The sequence below is a fragment of the Haliotis rufescens genome, unplaced genomic scaffold (assembly GCF_023055435.1).
Source record: "Haliotis rufescens isolate VD_foot unplaced genomic scaffold, xgHalRufe1.0.p SCAF_146, whole genome shotgun sequence".
Taxonomy (NCBI): domain Eukaryota; kingdom Metazoa; phylum Mollusca; class Gastropoda; order Lepetellida; family Haliotidae; genus Haliotis; species Haliotis rufescens.
Window position 1 is genome coordinate 364,109 of NW_025963831.1, and position 21,478 is coordinate 385,586.

A 21,478-nucleotide genomic window follows, 5' to 3' on the forward strand; every position below is an offset into this window, starting at 1 on the left:
GCTGTAAACCAACAGGATTAAGAATTTTTAAGATTATTAAGGATTAAGAAGAATTTGAAAAAGAATCCTTCCAACATGATTTCCTACACCATGTACTTGCAGCCTGATTTACCTGATGGCCAGGAGACATATAGCTCGTGTCAGCCCCGGGGCTCAGGAATAAACTTTTGACAGGAGGTGCACCGCCCTTGTCTTTTGTTCGGGATAAATCTCTGTAATCAAGAGGAAGCAATGAACTTTGGGGGAAAAAGTGTGTGAGCGAGTATGGTTTTACACTGCTTTTAGTAATATTACAGCAATATCACATCGAGGGGCACTAGAAATAGGCTCCACACATTGTACATGTGGGGAATCGAACCCAGGTCTTCAGTTTTGACGAGTGAAAGCTATAATCACTAGGCTACCCCACCGCCCTCTGGAGAAGACATGAGTAAGCATGCTAGAGGAAGAGATATTTGTATCAAGTGTGTAGCAATACATTTATATACAGATGCGTGTCCAACAACATATTGCCACAATGACACTGGGTAAGTTTCTCATTATGGAGAAGGTGTTCTAAGTTGGACATTTTGTGCCGTTTTACTATATGTACTACACAAAAGAAGTCAAAGAACACGAGCCAAACATTATGTCATGGCATCACAGATTAACTAGAAGAAGGATTTCTGTTAAACTTGTTCCAAAAGAACTATCCAATTTCAACTCAATGTATGAAAGTAATGAAATCCATCCTGGCACAACCACCACCACCCAGTCAGAGTCAGCAAGCATCAGCAGGACTAACCTGGGGGTCCCAGCTGCAGCACCCCCAGTGGGGGAGGTGAATGAAGGATTCTTCTGGGGACTGTGACCCCCTGTGGACCAAAGTCGGGGACCAGCTGGCTGCAATAGAGAACTGTTATCTAATACCAAGAATGCTGGACATTAAATCAAATGTTGGTAATCAAATTCAATGATGATTCCAGTGATTTTGCAAGAGAAAGGCATCAGCATTGTTGCCATTCAGGGGCATGATTCACTAATAAACTTACTGCTTCACTGGACCGATAGCTTTTAAAAAATACTTGTACCTTCCATATTTTGAACAGATAGGGTTAAATTTTACATGCACATGGCCTATTTTACCAGTACTTTACTGACTTTGCATGCATTCTGATATGAACAGAGCTACATGACTATTATGATCAGCCCTGTAAATTTGAAGCACTAGAACATATAATTGTTCATTTCATGCCATTGCACTTAAAATTATAACTGACCTTTTTTAAAATTCATTTTTAGTTTATATTTCTCATGCCTTTTGGAAAACTTGACAAGAAAATAAAAAGATTTTTAAAATATGTATTGGTGTTACCAAAGCTCACAATTATCTCAAATTAGAATAAAGAAGGATAACCCCATTCTTTGAATCACGTATTCATTGAACAAATTGAATTTCCTCATTTATCTCTTTATCCTGAATAAATAAATTCTTGCAAACATTTTATACATAACCACAGAAACACCAAGCAGATGAGAAAATTCAAAAGTCTAAATGAAACAATTAATCTTCTACACAAAAATTATGTCATGTGATGCATGTATGTCAAGAAACAACATACCGATATTCCATGTTGAACACTTTCTCCCAGTAGGTATCCTGGAAGATATTGGTGGGTCCCAGGACTGCTGGGAGACGCTAACATTGGTTCTGAAGTAAAGAGTTTTATTGAGTCAATATTATATCATTAAGATAGCCTGTTACTCTAGAATAGAACATGACTTAGCATGCTTGGGAAGGTAATTAACTTAATAAGAGACAATGTTCCATGGTCTGGTGCCCATTCCTGTCTTGGCTATTGTGTAATTTTACCAGACCAGATCTGTGATAGTGAGACATTTTCTCTGTGTAATTAGGGTAGGAGGTTAATTGATATCATAAGATGTGAGTTGCCTGCCAGACATACAAAGCAGCTTATAGAGTACATGAAATCAGAAATCAAACTATCAGTCAGTGTTTCGAAATAAAAACATTGCCAGGCTGCCGTCAGGACCAACAGATTTTACAAGCTGCAGAGCCTGACTAAACTTTTCAGGTCCTCATTTATTAAACTGCACGTTATTGTGACAAATAACTAGATATGTAATTTACTACACACCACAAGAAGCCATGTAACTTTGACATTACAGGCCTGACAACGAGATCTACACAATTAGTTCATCTGTAAAACGCAGAAAAGTCTCTTGTTCTATATCATCTATATGATATCATGTATCTGTTACAGGGACAACATTAGTTTGAAAAGGCAAAATATATATAATTTAACTGAATGAATAGATCTAAACTAATGGTGACATTTAGATTTCTAAATCATAATGTTTATTTTTTCTGAAGAAATTTAGCGATTGACTTGACCTACTTTTAATGATAAATTTGCTTCGCGCGGGAATACCATCAAGCAGAAATTGTTTCTTATTTAATATAAACAAAAATAGAACAGCTGGAAAGTCACATGTTCACTCGTCTGGTACAAGTGAAAATTCCTCATTTGTCTGCTATTGCTAAACGTATTACACAACCTGTTCTAAGAAGGCAATAATATAATTACCATGTAAATCTGCTGATGCGGAGAACATGATTAAATACGAACAATTTAATAGAATGTAGGAAACTAATATGATCCGAATGTTAGAATGAGACAACTCGATTTTCGAAATTGGCGGAAGTTCGAGAGTCCAATCTGCGCATGTGCCACAAAATAATTCACCCTGTTTCCGGAATTGTAAGGTACTATTATCGTAATAACTGTTCACATTTGCGTACTACATACCCAAATTTGTATTTTCATGCATTTTCTTTAAAAGAGGATTCTTATGTTTATGACTGGTTGGAGTCATTGTAGACACAAATGTAATTTCACGTAAAGCATATAATTAAATAATAACATTATAACGAGTTTAAACTACATGATTTTAAAATGTTGTTAGGATAATAGCTCTCAGAAATCTATCTGTAGCAGCCGATGCCCAAAATAGTGAACGGCATCAGATTACAGACATGTGTTCTTAACGCTCCCTGCACGCGGCGCTTGTGGCAGATCATCACCGACGGTGCATTCTTCACTTTGAGCAATATTCCGTGGAAATTAAAAGTAAGTAAGTTTATCTTCAACGATATCTACCTGAAATACTGAAGTTAGGGCACACTTGACTTTAGTGCCAGTTCCAAGTTGACTAAACTTTGGTAACTTTGAAGATTTCCCTTGCATGGAATTTCAGACCGGATTCGTTCTACCACAGACAACATATCATCTCCCGGACATACTTCGTAACCGTTGTATGGTTCACCAGCATCGATTCTGTCGATGTTTTTTCGTCACATGTTTAACGATTATTGGTGGTGGTGGGATGTTGTGTATCTCTTTTGATAACTATTTCGAATTTACGTTTAATGCAGGTGTAGATATATTACTATTTGAGTCAAGCACTGATAGAACATTCGCGAAGCAGTTAGGCTATATAATGCGCTGATAACCATGATCCTGTAATAATGTTATGTGCATAATGTCAGTGTTAATCAGAGGATATGATTCTACTCATTGCTGTTTGATAGTTTTTGTATATTTTGGTAATGTTTGACTATAAACATTGCCCAGTCGTGTGATGGATAGTTGAATAACTGGTTGAATTTGTAGGCATAGGATGCAGCAAGGTAAACATGAAAAATAATCCTAAGCCAGTCATTGTTATAACATTGCCTGCAGGATTTGTTTTACTCATTGTATGCTGTAACCGGTAACCAAATATTCCTATTATTTTACTGGATAGGCTTCAAATATTTAACCATAGAGGTTCAGAAAGTTCAAACTGGTTGCCATTTTATCTACTGTAACCATGGTAACCGTTATATCTGATCTAAGCATGTGTCAAATTTCATATTTTTCCAACTCAAATTAGTATATTAATTTCTAAAAAACTCTGTCTTTGTAATTGTATGGTATTGTGAATTAGAGAGTAGCTATAATGGGCCCACTGTACTTTCCTCTTCAGAGGTAAGAGTGAGTGAGCAATTGAGTTGAGTTTACTGCCGCTTTGAGCATGCAAAGCATAATCCATGCATATCATGACAGGAGACATTAACATGGTTAACAATGGGCTTCACACAGGGGACCCAAACCTGGGCCTTCGATATGATAAGCCACACTTTGCCCACTAGGCTACCCTGCTGCCCCTAGGAACTGAGAAATAAGTGGGTATTCAGCAGTAGAGGACTTAGCATGTACGAGACGGGTCCCCAGTTAAACATACCAGTGACTACTTGAGAGGGGGTCACTCATACACATGACCGCCTGTCCATGGACAACGCATTTCTGCATATACCGGTAGAACAAAAACTTCTTCAAGTGTTATTTAGTACAAGAACAAATAGTCAAGTACAGTTATTGATAGTTGTACCAGTTATAGAATGACATGAAAGAAAAAATAAATACTCAAATTTTGTGTAAAATGTTTCACCATTTGAGCAATATTGGGTTTTTAAAAGCAAATTTCTCCTATGTGCATAATTTTTAGAAACATGATTTTAGTATGTTCTTAAAGCTTATTCATTGTAGAGTTACAAAATGTTGGACTTTCTCAGGCACACCAACGCATACTTGTTTGCTATAACATATTGGAACATGTATACTTTCTTCAAAACTGCACGTTCAGGGTACCTTTGGTTATACACAACTAGTTCACAGCTCCAAAAATAGTAGCACCAACTGATTATCATGGTTATATAAAGTGAATGTCAAGATTAAATTGATTTTTTTTCTGTTTGACTGAACATAGTAATTACATTTTAATAATTAATAATTTCATATAAATGTCACGTTATAATGATCATGATGAGCAGTGAGAGTGTTTTGTATATATTCCTGCAGATTGGAAGTTTGAACAACTCTGATAATGAATTCTTTAAGATAGTGGTTGCCAGTGGTTGGCATGTTTTGCACATTTCCTGGCTAAAGTGTTGCAATTGTTATTTTGGTACAAGTTTCACCATAACAGGCTGTTTAAACAGTAGTCCGAAGCCCAAGTCTAGTAACATCTCTTCTGTTCTTGTAAAATCAATGTATTCTAGTCCTAAGACTGAGGATTAAGGCTAATATCTACTGAAAATAAGGCCATGGTACAAGTTTGGGCTAGAAACTTAAAAGTATTTGGCACAAACTGCCATAATAGACGCATCTTAGACAGAGCAAGACCCTAGTTAAATTTTCTTTTATCTAGTAAGGTCAGCTTGGTCAGTACCAACACAGAACATGTTGAATGTGTTGTCCTTGTTTCATATGTAACACATCAAAACTTTACAATCATGATATTTATCATGTTAAACTTTGATGTGTAATGGCTGAATCATGATTATGTCAAAAAAAAGTATCTTACATTTTATGTGAATATTTATGTCAGGGGCAGTCGGGTAGCCTCGTGGTTAAAGCATTCGCTTGTCATGCCGAAGACCCTGGTTCGATTCCCTACATGGGTACAATGTGTGAAGCCCATTTCTGGTACCCCCCACTGTGATATTGCTGGAATATTTCTAAATGCGACGTAAAACCATACTCACTCACTCATTATTCTCAATTAACACAGTTAATTCCTTCTGTTGGTTTAGGAACAGGCTTGGAGACGATCCGGCTGTTAAGATGGTTATAGTCATCGACTTAGAGGAAGAGGAGGCAAAGAAGGCTGCAGAAGCCACAGCCGCAGCTGCAGCGGCAAAACAGGCAGCTACTACAGCTTCACCAAACAGCAACGGCTCAGGTCAACCTGGAGGTGATGAGAATGGAAAATCAGGAAAGAAGTCGCAGTCTGTGCCAGCAGAACCTCAGGATAGCAAAGGAAAGCCAGGTACTGCTGGTGGAGCGGGAGCATCAGCTGGTGTAATAGAATCTTCACCAACCCAGAAGTCCACTGGTCCTGATACCAAAAAGAAAGAGGATACTGTAAAAGACTCCAAGTCTAAGCCACCAGCTGGATCTATCCCCCCTAAAGGAAGAGATGGCAAGGAAGGAAAAGATTCAAAAGTTGAAACTTCTAAAGCCACTCCATCAGCAGATAAAGATTCTGCTGGAGCCAAAAGTGAAGCTATAGGAACACCAGCCTCTAGTTCTAAAGACAAAGTTGCTGATGGGAGCAAGACGAAGACACAATCAGCCAAAAGTTCGACAGATACTGACAAGCAGGCTTCCAAAGGTAATAATGCCAATGGAAGTAAGGGTAAGCAGCAACAAGCAAAAAGTTTAGATGCTGAAAAGGTTTCTTCCAAAGGAAATGATGCAAACAGTAGCAAAGGTAAGCCACAACCATCACCGGAAACTGATAAAGCTGCTTCAAAAGGTAATGGTACCAATACAACCAAGAGTACACCACAACCATCAAAATCGGCTGGTGCAGATAAACCTGGGTCGAAAAGCAAAGATACTGTTGAAAGCAAGACAAAAGGTGCTTTGTCTACTAACAAGCCTGCTTCAAAAGGAAAAGAAGCCAATTCACAATCTCAGGCATCAAATGTCGTGACTGCCTCAAAGAAAGATACTGCAGAAAAGAAGGGGAGGGAGAAATCTTCAGCTAAAGCACCTAATCCAGTATCACCCTCCAAGTCGAGCAGTAAGGGTCAAGATAAATCTTCAGCTAAAGCACCTGTACACCCAATATCATCCCCGGAGTCTAGCAGTAAGGGTGAAGAGAAATCTTCTGTAAAAACACCTGTGAACCCAGTATCACCCCCAGAGTTGAGCAGTAAGGGTGAAGAGAAATCTTCAGCTAAAGCACCTAATCCAGTATCACCACCAGAGTCTAGCATTAAGGAGAAAGTGAAATCTTCAACTAAAGACACTGACCCAACGATTCCTAAAGAGTCAACTGAAGCATCAAACAAAGTATCACCAACCCCTGAGTCTAGCAGTAAGGAGACACAGAAGAATGAGTTACAATCTTCCCAAGAGATGCCATCAAAATTAGCAGCAGAGGGTACTCCTGCATCCAAGAACCCAGTGACAGAAGACGCAAAGAGTGAACAGAAACAACAGCCACTGGACACTGCTGGTCAGAAGGACACTGAGTGTGCTGAGTCCAAAGTTGAAACATCTAAGGTTACTGAGACTAAGGAAGCAGTGGCTGCGACTACAGAAGCAGAGAGTGCAGCATCTGAGAATCCACAAGTAAAGAAGAAGCCCAAGCCAACATATTCCAGTTTCTCCTCATCTCTTATGGCCCCTACTTTAACAACATGGGTGAAAAATGTTCGTGAAAAACTTAGTCGGCGAGGCCAGCTTGATAAAATCCTGAATAGCTTTCAAAATTGTAAGACAGACGAAGAAAGGGTTGCTTGTTTGTACAACATTGAAGAAGTCCATGAGGTTCTGAATGTTAAAGAGACCTACAAGGCTAAAAGTGAAGATGAAGCAAAGGATCTGAGAATCCAAGGAAACCTGGCTTTCCAAAAGAAGGACTATGACGCTGCTCTCAAGCTGTATTCTGACTGTATTATCAATGCCCCTTCAAAAGGAAGCACTGAACTAGCATTGGCGCTTGGCAACAGATCAGCTGTGATGTACCATTTGCACAACTATGTTCTTTGTTTGCAAGACATCAGACAAGCTTTCAAGCATAGTTATCCAGACCATTTACAGTATAAGCTGTATGAACGCAGAGGAAAAGCTTGCTACTCACTACGATTGAAAGAGGAGGCGATCTGTGCATTTAACGATTCTCTTAATGTTCTGGACAAGACCCAACTAGATCAAAAGAAAGTTGCCACTTTGAAATCTGATTTGATGAAGCAGTTGGAAAAGTGTAGTAAAATTATTCCAGGAGGAAAGATTAAGAATGCTCGTGATTACAACCACAACCACATCGACATCCCAATGATACAAGAAGGTCGAAGTCCCCACATCCCATGTATGATGAAATCTCTTGTCATGAAATCTTCAGATGGTCAAGGAAGAGGTCTGTTTGCAACCAGAGACATAGAAGTAGGAGAGGTGTTGATAGTAGAGAAACCATTCGCATCTATCACCCTCAGAGATTACAACCTCACACATTGCCATCACTGCTGCAACAAAGTGTACTGCCCATTGCCATGTGACACGTGCAGTGGTGTGGTCTTCTGTAGTGAAGAGTGTTTGGACACAGCAATGAAATCCTACCACTATGCAGAGTGCAAGTATCATGATCTTATCCAGAGATCTGAGATTGGTATGGCTCACTTAGCCCTGAGAATGGTGTTGAAACCTGGACAGAAGTCCCTCCGAGATTACCAGAAGAAAGCAGAAGAGAAGACAAGTGACCCTCTTCTCCTTGGCTGCAATAAGGATGGCGTCTATGATTCCAATGATTATCATTCGGTGTATAATCTTGTGAACCATGCTGAGGACAGGTCAAATCCTGATTTGTTCCGAAGAGCTCTTTGTGCTGTGTTCTTAGTGAAATGTATTGAGAAGTCTGGATTCTTCACTGCTGCAGAAGGGGCTGATGATTTTGATGTTGATGAGGAGAAGGTTTATGTTGGTGGACATATCCTTAGACATACACAGATGCTTCCTTGCAATGCTCATGAAGTGTCCGAGCTTCTGTACAAAACATACAGTGTTGAAATGTCTGAGCCAGTAGAAATTGGATCAGCCATCTATTCAACATTGAGCTTGATCAACCACTCCTGTGATCCATCAGTTGTCCGGCATTCATATGGAAATGAATGTGTCGTACGGGCAATACGGAACATACCCAAAGGCGGAGAAATATTGGACAATTACGGTGTCCTGTATCCAGTCACAAGTAAGCAGATGCGCCAGGAGAAGCTACAGGCACAGTATTACTTCAGCTGCAACTGCTATGCCTGTGTATGCAACTGGCCAATGTATAACAAAATCAGAAAAGAAGATCCAGTATTGAAATGTAAGAAATGTAAGATCGGTAGAATCAGAATCCCACCAGACAACCACACAACTCGAGCCATATGCTCTGACTGCAGAGAGGTGTTGGACATTACACCAGACCTGCTCCATCTGTCAAAGTCTGAGCAGTTCTATCAGGGCAGCCTGGAGAAGGTCCTGAAGGGAGATGAGAGGGAGGTGGCATTACCGTTCCTTGTTGATCATCTCAAGCTGATCGACACCCTCCTATTTCGGCCTTGGAAGGACTACAATGACTGCCAGGAGGCCATCAAGCAGTGCTATGCAAGCATGGGAAACTGCCAGGTGGTGGATGAACCGGATGAGGATGAGCAGGAGCTCATGATGGGAGAGAGACGAAACCTCAGACCAACCTAGACTCAGTATATGGTTGGGTCATTGTTATCTGGGTAGGTGGGAAGTTTCAGTTGGCAACCTACCAAATATCTTGATGAGATTGCAAACTTATTATAAATATATACTACTCAAAAGAAATTAAAGAACTCCTGATTCTTTCATGACATGACAGATTTTCCATAGTAAGGATCGGATCGTCTTTAACTTCTTTTCAATAGTATCCCGGGTATATATTTTTGGGAGGGTCATTAGCAGAGAAATGTAAAGGTATATAGTCTCGCATTGTTGTGACACTATTGCTGACTAGTGAGGAGAGTCACCCGAACTCATTTATGATAAGCACCGGTCCATAGGACCCATTTGAGATGATGATAATCCTTGAATTTTGTTTTAAAGGGCCCCATTCAATAAAGTGATCTTAATGCTAAGATGATCACAACACTCATAGTTCGACTTAGCACTCTGATCCTTATGTGGATAAAACAAGGATTGGCTGGCTCGGAGTCAGTATACTGTGGCTGAATTGGGTATCATGTTAACCGTCAGCTATACATGCTATAGGGGGCTAACACTAGAAAACCAACATTAGTCAGGACTAGAACTGGAATACACAGACGTGTATGCATGCAAGTTGCTATATATAAAGTGCAATAATATTGAATGTGACTTAAAGTCCCATTTCACCTAACCTAATGCTGATGATAGAACTAGCTAATGTACATGAGGCCATCTTCTCTACGATGTCATGTTAGAGCCTCAGCAAATGTTACTTTCATGTACACATTTACAAGATTTTCACAAGAATTATTTATTAAGAATTCTTTTTGTACATAGATGTATTTAAACATGTTGTTTAAGTTATTTTCCCACAAAGCTGGTATTTGTGGTTAGGTTTGAATATGTAGATTAGTTATTTGCTAGATTAAATATTATCATAGATATAATCACTGCCTACTGACCTACCACACACATCAATAGTTCATCAATGGAATTTTTAAAATAAGTACATGGTGTGGTCTTAAGAAATTAATTCGAGTAGTTTGTGTGTAAAAGTTCGTTCAAACAAGTCTGCCGTAGTAAATACAAATCCAACAGTGCCTAAAACACTTAAAGACTAAGACTATTTTAGTCTGAATGTTATACATGTATTATATTTTTTGTCAATGAAAGATCTTTTATATCAAATGTATGAATTTACACATGGCAGGAACAACAGCATCAACATTTTCACAATATTCGTAAAAGTACTGATAATGCTATTTCATGTTCGTGCAATACTAGTATTTTGTTTTCATGTGTAATTTCATTGTGTTATTTTGCAGTCAACTATGTGCTCCAAGGATTGTTTCTTTTATGTGTGATCATAGTGATTTGACCACAGCTCTTCCATACTCATTGTGCACTCTCACTAAAATCATATCTTTTACTTTGATATACTACCTCTCTGCGTGAAGATCGGATGACACCTCCATCGTGTCAGGGATCCCTGATCGAACTTTGACCTCCCTGTCAAATGAAGCAATCCTAGGTTCTGGATGTCAGCTTTTGAAAACAGTTCAAACATTTAAATTTTGATTTGAAAAGAAGACTGCCACAGAACATAAATATATCCACGATAGTACGTCCTTTTTGGTGTGGGGGTGGTCGGGTAGCCTTGTGGTTAAAGCGTTCGATCGTCACGCCGAAGACCTGGGTTCGATTCCCGACATGGGTACAATGTGTGAAGCCCATTTCTGGTGTCCCCAACTGTGATATTGCTGGAATATTGCTAAAAGCGGAGATGTCATGGTGCTCAGAAATGACAGGGAGTGTATCAAATAGCAACAATTTTATAGCTTGGCTTTATTTTTTTGCAGTCAGGAGTTCCCGATTTTATTAATGTTCCTAAGGGTGGAGGTGTCCCAAGATCTTCATGCAGATCGGTATTCATGTCGGAGTAAAGATCTGATTCTGATGAGATTGATTCTTTGTGTTAATATGTTTGACAGGTTCTGATCATACTGTTTTCATGTGTGGGTGTGAATGCATGTTGTCCTGAATCAAGATTGTATCAAATTATGACCTTTGAATTGCAGTATTCAATATGTGTGGTGTGTTGCTGTCATAATAATAGTAAATGCAGGAATATTTATCTACCGTGTGTTGAATCTCAACTATGAACAAACATATTTAATGTGTAGGCATAATGGATTAGTATATTAATTAAGCCTGTTATCATGGTTAAGTTGATTTAGTTGAGAGAATAGATCATAATTATGGTCCATGGGAGTCTCAAGACTACACTGTACATGGAAACAATCAGACCATGTTTTAGTATTTTGAAGTTACCTCCCTTGGTTTAAAATCAGGAGTTACATCCCTTTCCTCAGAGATCTCCAAGCTCCTTCCCAGCGCGTGACACCTTCGTTACATTTTCGGTATAGAGAGCTCCGGGAACGTACTATCGCTGTGAGGAGCTTGAGAGATCTCTCTTGTTGATCTCTAATATTTTAATGTTTCCTTTAATCTTCATTTGCAGATAAAGAAGAAGTGTTATTTGTACTGAGGGTTGACCCTTCTACAGTATTTGAACAGGGTAAATTTACATGTAAATGAACAACATTTGTTGTACTTATTTATATTTTTCTTAGGTCTCATTCCCTAGAATTCTGCCTTTCACACTGTTCTTCTCAATATCTGTTTGGGTAAATGTGGCCCTATGATCAACAGGTGCTACTGAACAAGTTTTGTAGTTGATGCTCTTTCTGAACCGATATGATGATGATGATGATGATGATGATGTGCCTTTTTGTGAAACACATACCTCAGTGCCAATAAATATAGATAAAGTGACCATGATGTTGTGTTCATTGTTTGCACTGCTAACATGCATACAATCATTTTAGTTGTCCAGTCTATGTCCTAGTTGTCCCTTGGAGGATAGAATATGTCCCCAGTACCCCATAACTTACTGAAGAGTGAGCTTGTGTTTCATAGTTGCTCATGCTGTCAACCACTTGTTTGCCTGACCAGGCACAGATATTTACATGCCACCGTGATATGGCTGGAATATTGCTGATTTTGTGGAAAACAACAATCACTCAGTTGTTCAAATAAACAATATCTGGAGTCGGATACCCAGAGTCTATGAGATGAAGGTTAAGATGTTGTCACAACCAGGAAAAGGATCATAGCAAGGGTGGATCCAGCATTTTAAAAGGGAGGGGTCCAAAATATCAAAATCCTCTCAGATAATTTTACTGCCTACAACATACTACATTTACTACAATTGGTTTCCAAAAGGGTGGGGGAGTGCTGGATGCGCCTATGCATAATCTCTGCAAATCTGGGATTCGTAACTCCCATGGTGACAGGTGACAGGTTGTTTACCTGAACAGGAATACGCCAGCATATATCACTATGTGCCCACCATAATAATATCCATCTCAATCTCAACTCTTCTTGTCTGCCCCTTATCACGTTCGACATTAAGGGGCTGAAACAAGGACTGGTTGGCTCCTAGTCGGTATACTGTGTCTGAGTGGGGTATCCATGTTAAACTGCGGCATGGTATCTCAGTGACACAGCACTATAAAGTCGACATTAGTATGGAATAGTACAAGCAGCCAGCCACACGCACGCACACACGCACGCACGCACGCACACACGCATATGCATGTCGCTATAGAACTGCAATAATCTTGAACGCGACGTAACTCCCATTTCGGTTCGCCTCAAAAACATGACGTTCTCTAACTATACTGTATACATGCGGGGCGGTCGGGTAGTCCTGTGGTTAAAGCGTTCGCTCGTCACGCCGAAGACCCGGGTTAGATTGCTGACAGGGGTACGCCGTGATATTGCTGGAATATTGCTAAAAGCGGTGTAAAACCATACTCATTCACTCGTATACATGCTTTCTGCAGAACACTCCAAAGCATGCCGATTTCTGTAGGGGTGTTATCCATATTAAACTATGACTTGGAATCTCAATGGGCTAGTGCTATAAATCCGGACTGAAAAGGCTGCCACACACACGTGGTATGAATGAAATACCAGTGAACGCTGGGCTAAACGCCATTTCACCTCACCACCGACATGTATGACACTTCAATAAAAGAGAGGGGGGTAAGAGAAACGGACGTAAAATACTCGTGGAGACGTGATATTACACGTTTGTTCGCGAACAAATTATCACCAGTATCTTATATTACAAGTGAGTGAGAGTATGGTTTTACGCCGCTTTTAGCAATATTCTAGCAATGTCACGGCGGGGGACAATAGAGATTGGCTTCACACATTGTACCTATGTGTGGAATCGAACCCGGTGAACTCTTTAACCACTAGGCTAACCCACCGCCCCACTTATAATAAAAACATAACTATTGACGTGAATAGCATTGTATTATGACGGGGGGTGTCCCAGCGTCAGCTACGTTTCAATCAGTGTATCAGAATGAGGCCCATTTACTCATTCTTGTCTCAAGAAACAGCTGAAAGTGGGGATCGGGTGGCCATGCTCTGTGACTTTGCTGATTGTTTGTCATCGTATCCCGATGGCGTGGATTGTTGTTCATGACGAGTATTTACAGCTGTAATTGAAGCTGGAATACGCTGGTACGCGCTGACTGCGGCTTTGATAAACATTCACACACCCATTCACCCAATCATTTCGTCGGGCTGATATTTTGACTGTACCGTTTGTAGGATCACGGATCTTCAGATTGTCTCCATGGTAACCCTAGTTCGTTAGTACTTTGTTTGACGCCGCAATCGGCAATAGTCCAGCTATATGACGGAGGTCTGTAAATAATCGAGCCTGGACCAGACAATCCAGTGACTGATATTATGTGCATCGATCCACGCATTGGGATACGATGACATGCTTCAACCAAGTCAGCAAGCCTGACCCCGATCCCGTTAGTCGCCTTGACAAGCTTAGTCGCCTTTAACAAGCATGGGTTGCTGAAGACCTATTCTAATCTGGACCTTCACGGGTAGTTAGTACTTAGTAATCCTTAGTACTTAGTAATCCTCACAAAAGCAGTTAATCTTGAATCGATGCATACACGAATGCGTACAATTATTACTAAAAACAAAACCGAAGCATACAAAGATGTGAAGAGTTTGCTCGTTACCAGTTTTCGGGTATTGTATCCGCAATGGAGAAATCATGAGAAATCAAGGGGTTCGAGTGATTTCTCCGACTTAAATAATTTCGGTATAGTTTTGCTTTAAGTCCTATAATTGCGTCAGTTCTAATCCTTGCACAAGAGACCGCCTCCGTGGTTTAGTGGTAGAGCGTCCACCCGTAAAGCGGAAGGTCCGGGTTCGATCCCCGGCCGCGTCATACCAAAAGACGTTTAAAGATGGTACTTGTTGTTACCCTGTCTGGCGCTCGGCAGTAAGGGGCTAAAACAAGGACTGGTCGGCTCGGAGTCAGTATGCTGTGTCTGAGTGGGGTATTTATGTTAAACTGCGGCATGGTATCTCAGTGAGCTTGCACTACAAATAGGCATCAGTCCGGACTAGAACATGCAGACACACACACGTGCATGCACGTCGCTATATAAGTGCAATAATCTTGGACGCGACGTTAAACTCCATTTCACCCCACCTTGCACAAGATGCATGGCCAGATAACTCCTGGCAGAATCAACGGCAACAAAAAAAGCGTTACGTCGTCAGCTTGGGCAATTCCAGATTATCGCCATTGCCTTATTACGTGCATGAGGATGACTAATTTGCTGTCCATGGAAGTGAGAATTAGCTCAATCTTCTATTAACCCATGTTTGATTATATGGCTCAATCGACAGTAATAACTGACTAATGACCTAATTACATAGAAACAACGTCTCATCACCATTTAATCACATGGCACACATGTCTTCACCTAAACCATCATACAGTGATGGGTAAATACTACTAGAGAATGTTACACTTCACGACTACGGCCTTGACTTAAACAGCTAAGGTGGGATGTTACATTTCACGACTAAAACCTTGACTTAACCAGCTAGGGCCGGATGTTACACTTCACGACTACAGCCTTGGCTTAAACAGCTAGGGCCGGATGTTACAGTTCACGACTACAGCCTTGACTTAAACAGCTAGGGTCGTAGGTTACAGTTCACGACTACAGCCTTGGCTTAAACAGCTAAGGTGGGATGTTACATTTCACGACTAAAACCTTGACTTAACCAGCTAGGGCCGGATGTTACACTTCACGACTACAGCCTTGGCTTAAACAGCTAGGGCCGGATGTTACAGTTCACGACTACAGCCTTGACTTAAACAGCTAGGGTCGTAGGTTACAGTTCACGACTACAGCCTTGGCTTAAACAGCTAGGGCCGGATGTTACATTTCACGACTAAAACCTTGGCTTAAACAGCTAGGGCCGGATGTTACACTTCACGACTACAGCCTTGACTTAAACAGCTAGGGTCGTAGGTTACAGTTCACGACTACAGCCTTGGCTTAAACAGCTAGGGCCGGATGTTACATTTCACGACTAAAACCTTGGCTTAAACAGCTAGGGCCGGATGTTACAGTTCACGACTAAAACCTTGGCTTAAACAGCTAAGGTGGGATGTTACATTTCACGACTAAAACCTTGGCTTAAACAGCTAGGGCCGGATGTTACAGTTCACGACTACAGCCTTGACTTAAACAGCTAGAGCCGGATGTTACAGTTCACGACTAAAACCTTGGCTTAAACAGCTAGGTCGGATGTTACAGTTCACGACTAAAACCTTGGCTTAAACAGCTAAGGTGGGATGTTACATTTCACGACTAAAACCTTGACTTAAAACAGCTAGAGCCGGATGTTACAGTTCACCACTAAAACCTTGACTTAAACAGCTAGAGCCGGATGTTACAGTTCACGACTAAAACCTTGGCTTAAACAGCTAAGGTGGGATGTTACATTTCACGACTAAAACCTTGGCTTAAACAGCTAGGGCCGGATGTTACAGTTCACGACTACAGCCTTGACTTAAACAGCTAGGGCCGGATGTTACATTTCACGACTAAAACCTTGACTTAAACAGCTAGGGTCGTAGGTTACAGTTCACGACTACAGCCTTGGCTTAAACAGCTAGAGCCGGATGTTACAGTTCACGACTAAAACCTTGACTTAAACAGCTAGAGCCGGATGTTACAGTTCACGACTAAAACCTTGACTTAAACAGCTCAGGCCGGATGTTACAGTTCACGACTAAAACCTTGACTTAACCAGCTAGAGCCGGATGTTACAGTTCACGACTAAAACCTTGACTTAAACAGCTAGAGCCGGATGTTACAGTTCACGACTAAAACCTTGACTTAACCAGCTAAGGTGGGATGTTACATTTCACGACTACAGCCTTGACTTAAACAGCTAGGGCCGGATGTTACAGTTCACGACTAAAACCTTGGCTTAAACAGCTAAGGTGGGATGTTACATTTCACGACTAAAACCTTGACTTAAACAGCTAGGGCCGGATGTTACAGTTCACGACTAAAACCTTGGCTTAAACAGCTAAGGTCGGATGTTACATTTCACGACTAAAACCTTGGCTTAAACAGCTAGGTCGGATGTTACACTTCACGACTACAGCCTTGACTTAAACAGCTAGGGTCGTAGGTTACAGTTCACAGCTAAAACCTTGACATAAACAGCTACTTCGCCACATCCAAGTTCGATACAAAGAGGTTCGATTGTAATATGTCCAGGTCACTGGCATGGCGTTTCTCAGTTTCAAATGCCCTTGCATGAATGAAAGATTTGGTTCCGAGACGAAGGAACGCACAGTGCCAAATCCGACTAATAACAAACGTGCCGGCATCATGTCTAACTATGCAAATGGAATTATGTTAGCGAGTTATTGGATGAGTGAGGTAGTTCTTCAGTATTTCATTTATATGTCGGTGTGTCAGCTTGTTGGGAAGCCCAAAGTGATGCCGGTATTAGACGTTTACCACTTTGGTGACACCCATGCGAACGGGTATTTTGACGACCAAGAAACATAATCGGGGCGAATCGGGCATTCGAATTCAAGATCACAGGTTTCTGTCACGCCTAAGGGACGCAACTCTGCACAGCGAATTGCTGCTTCTAAGACAACTGGGCCTACCATCCCCCGCAACTTTCAGCAATATTCCACCCATGTATCAGCTAGAGGAGGACGGCAAGAACGGGCTTCACACATTGTAGCCATGTTAGAAATCGAACTCAAGTTCGTCGATTCGCTCGTCACGCCGAAGACCCGGGTTCGATTCCCGACATGGGTACAATGTGTGAAGCCCATTTCTGGTGTCCCCCGCCGTGATATTGCTGGGATATTGCTAAAAGCGGCGTAAAACCAAACTCACTCACTCAAGTAAGTCGTAAACCGTCAGGTCTTCGCCCGCGTCATACCTTCATATACATATAATAAGATGGTACTTGTTGTTACCCTGCCTGACTCTCGCATAAGGGGGCTAAAAGAAGGACTGGTCGGCTCGGAGTCAGCATACTGTGTCAGAGTGGTATGCATGCATGGCGCTGTTTTCAGTGTTTTTATCTTTAAAGCGACGTAATACTATTTCACCTCACCTTCAGCCTAGCGAACACACGCTTCAACAACTTGACTACACCATCGTACCCAAGTGGTAAATGAAGTCAGTGCGTCTCATTTGACACACAAGTAATTGCCGTCATTATGTCTGAAAATAAACAAATGGAAATAGAGTCACCGTGTCTGAACACTTTTATTGTAAAATAATGAACATTTACCATAATCACAAGCATGTTTCTGGTTTCTAGATAAGCTTAATTCGCTGGCACTTCACTCAGTTTGTTCACAGGGCTGATTACAGAGGACGAAAAAAAAACTGTTTCTTATTTCCGCTTGGGGGTCATGTTAAAAATGCGTTGTAGCCGCCAAGAAGGCATCACATCCGCCACTACTGTTTACGGCAAGTTGCAACCGTCATCTATGTTGTAACCGTAAGCTCTTACATTCAGCGCTAGCATCATCCGGTCCTAGCTGCTTACACCGATGGCACATGGAAATTGAGAAATAAGTAAAACGGATTAAGAGTATGTTAGTGAATGTATTAATCGAGATATAACTGAAAGAATGACGTCAATCCAGATCAGGCAGTGGGGTCGATGGTGCGCCTGAGTTGCCTCCCCCTTCACTACCAGCAGCCTGAGCACTGAAATCTAGCGCTGCATCCTAACTGGTCATAATCTCTCATTACCTGTTTGGTTTTCGAAAATACGCTTTCTTGGTTGTCTCGAACCAGGGATAACTCAGATTTCTACGTGTTCGACTGTGGTATATAGTACACCCTTAACAGTTTGCATGAATTAGTACAAAAGCGCCCATGTTAACAATCTGCATTGAACCAAAATAAGCATTTTTTCTGCTTGCATCAAAGTTACTAGGTTTTCTTTGTTGATGAAGATGGCTACTGCGATGTCATCAAGTATCTCCAACTGAAAGGGCTCACTCACACAGCCGTCCTTGCCCACATGGTGTCAACTTTAGGGGATCGTGCCCCTTCCTTTGCCACTGTTAAGAGGTGGACAGCGGAGTTAAAGAGGGGAAGAGATAGCCTTGAAGATAATCCAAAATCCACATGGTGTCAACTTTAGGGGATCGTGCGCCTTCCTTTGCCACTGTTAAGAGGGGATCAGCGGAGTTAAAGAGGGGAAGAGATAGCCTTGAAGATAATCCAAAATCCACATGGTGTCAACTTTAGGGGATCGTGCGCCTTCCTTTGCCACTGTTAAGAGGGGATCAGCGGAGTTAAAGAGGGGAAGAGATAGCCTTGAAGATAATCCAAAATCCACATGGTGTCAACTTTAGGGGATCGTGCGCCTTCCTTTGCCACTGTTAAGAGGGGGTTAGCGGAGTTAAAGAGGGAAAGAGAGAGCCTCGAAGATGATCCAAGATCCACATGGTGTCAACTTTAGGGGATCGTGCGCCTTCCTTTGCCACTGTTAAGAGGGGGTTAGCGGAGTTAAAGAGGGAAAGAGAGAGCCTCGAAGATGATCCAAGATCCACATGGTGTCAACTTTAGGGGATCGTGCGCCTTCCTTTGCCACTGTTAAGAGGGGGTTAGCGGAGTTAAAGAGGGAAAGAGAGAGCCTCGAAGATGATCCAAGATCCACATTGTGTCAACTTTAGGGGATCGTGCGCCTTCCTTTGCCACTGTTAAGAGGGGGTTAGCGGAGTTAAAGAGGGAAAGAGAGAGCCTCGAAGATGATCCAAGATCCACATTGTGTCAACTTTAGGGGATCGTGCGCCTTCCTTTGCCACTGTTAAGAGGGGGTTAGCGGAGTTAAAGAGGGAAAGAGAGAGCCTCGAAGATGATCCAAGATCCACATGGTGTCAACTTTAGGGGATCGTGCGCCTTCCTTTGCCACTGTTAAGAGGGGGTTAGCGGAGTTAAAGAGGGGAAGAGAGAGCCTCGAAGATGATCCAAGATCCACATGGTGTCAACTTTAGGGGATCGTGCGCCTTCCTTTGCCACTGTTAAGAGGGGGTTAGCGGAGTTAAAGAGGGGAAGAGAGAGCCTCGAAGATGATCCAAGATCCACATTGTGTCAACTTTAGGGGATCGTGCGCCTTCCTTTGCCACTGTTAAGAGGGGTTAGCGGAGTAAAAGAGGGGAAGAGAGAGCCTTGAAGATGATCCAAGATCCACATGGTGTCAACTTTAGGGGATCGTGCGCCTTCCTTTGCCACAGTTAAGAGGGGATCAGCGGAGTTCAAGAGGGGAAGAGAGAGCCTCGGAGATGATCCATGATCAGGAAGATCTTCAAATGGCAGCAGTAAGGAAAATGTTGACAAAATACATGAGATGATTATGGGTGATCGACGACTCCCCACGCGTCACGTAGACAATACAGCAGGCATCTGTCATGAGAGAGAGAGGAACATTCTGAGGAAGGAACTTGGCATCACAAAGGTTGCAGCACGATGGGTTCCATGGCTTCTGACTCCTGATCAGAAACGTTCCAGGTTTATCTCTCGTGAGAATTTACGTTGTTTTGAAGCAGACCCAACTGATTGTGTTGAGCGATTTGTAGCCATTGGTTTCAAAGTGGTAACGTACACAAATGTTTGCGAGGATTGCTGGGGCATTTAGTATCGCCCTGAACAAAAACATGCTTTTTAGTTCCGAATTCGATATAGGACGTAAGCTCGAGAATGATAAACGTGCTGGGTTTAAATACTGATGAGCAGACACCATGCTTTCCTCTTGCATTGGGGCCAAGATCTACTCTTCGATATAATGTCATTAGTTCTAGCTTTAGAACAGTTATCTGAAACTTCCGTCCTTAAATCATATACTTGATTACAGGTATCTTTGAGCTGGCATATTTATTTGCTTGGGAAAAGAAAGTCAAGATTATCTGAAACGGTCTGTTATGTATCCCACCAAACCCTGATTTTCAGTCGTCTCTTTTTTGTCCTCTGAAATGAGTGAAAGGATGGTGCTATAGCACCTAGCTGGGGCAAGGTTCCGCCCTTTTCTAAAGTTTCTTAAGCTATTAAATTCACACGTGTTTAGTATCTGTGCTCTGTGTATTGTTTTTTGTTTAACATCACGCCCGGCAATATCCCAGCTATAAGCTCAAACTTTCAATTTCGATTATTTACAGGCCGAAGTGATTGGAGCTGGAATATTGACTGCGGCTTTAAACAATATTCATCCAAGCATCACGGCGGCCTGATATTGACTGTACAATTTGTAGGATCACGTGTAGGATATTCATATCGTCACCATGGTGACCTGTGTATTGATACTGTGTATTGGTGTTCGGCGTGACGTACTAACGTTATATCACTTGACTGCCCCCCGTACCAAGGGAAGTTGAGGACAACGTCTAATCAGAGCATGGATGCATTTGATTTAAACATATTTATTCACAAGGAGTGAACGGGATTGGGGGACAAGTTCTTCCAACTTAGAATGCCCTCTCCCCGGTATTTACAAAAAAATCACAATTTCAAATTCAATATATATGCATAAAACATAAAACACGAGAGAGAGAGAGAGAGAGAGAGAGAGAGAGAGAGAGAGAGAGAGAGAGAGAGAGAGAGAGAGAGAGAGAGAGAGAGAGAGAGAGAGAATTGAATGAACAATGGACATTCCATGAGATAATGATATGCATTTTCACATGTATTCGAACATGTACAGTTCGGGTGATCTTTTATACCAATTCTATATAAATCATAATTCAACTG

The 21,478-nt window shown here is 41.5% G+C and overlaps 2 protein-coding genes across 5 annotated transcripts in view; one reads left to right on the plus strand and one right to left on the minus strand.

The window, feature by feature from the left end:
- The window catches only part of LOC124148520 (nucleoporin NUP35-like), a 42,634-nt gene that overhangs the window by 11,805 nt on the left and 9,351 nt on the right, over positions 1-21,478 (minus strand). Inside the window, exons 1-4 of one of the 2 annotated variants that reach the window (XM_048395799.1) lie at positions 2,589-2,730; positions 1,602-1,690; positions 785-882; positions 113-212 (exon numbers count right to left, since the gene is read on the minus strand). In XM_048395799.1, coding sequence (XP_048251756.1) covers positions 113-212; positions 785-882; positions 1,602-1,690; positions 2,589-2,616 — 315 coding nt within the window. In that variant the 5' untranslated portion in view covers positions 2,617-2,730. Of the gene's footprint in view, positions 1-112; positions 213-784; positions 883-1,601; positions 1,691-2,588; positions 2,731-21,478 lie in introns of those variants that run through there. The other variant, XM_048395800.1, reaches the window with a different exon arrangement.
- On the plus strand, positions 2,995-12,107 carry LOC124148521. Of its 3 annotated transcripts, XM_046519634.2 has the most exons (3): positions 2,995-3,131; positions 5,639-9,328; positions 11,794-12,107. In XM_046519634.2, the coding sequence occupies exon 2, from the start codon at positions 5,670-5,672 to the stop codon at positions 9,294-9,296; it is 3,627 nt and encodes a 1,208-aa protein (XP_046375590.2). In that variant the 5' UTR covers positions 2,995-3,131; positions 5,639-5,669; the 3' UTR covers positions 9,297-9,328; positions 11,794-12,107. The 3 variants fall into 3 exon arrangements, with proteins under 3 accessions (XP_046375590.2, XP_046375588.2, XP_046375587.2); XM_046519632.2 differs by having other exon boundaries at positions 2,995-3,135; positions 5,639-12,107; XM_046519631.2 differs by having other exon boundaries at positions 5,639-12,107.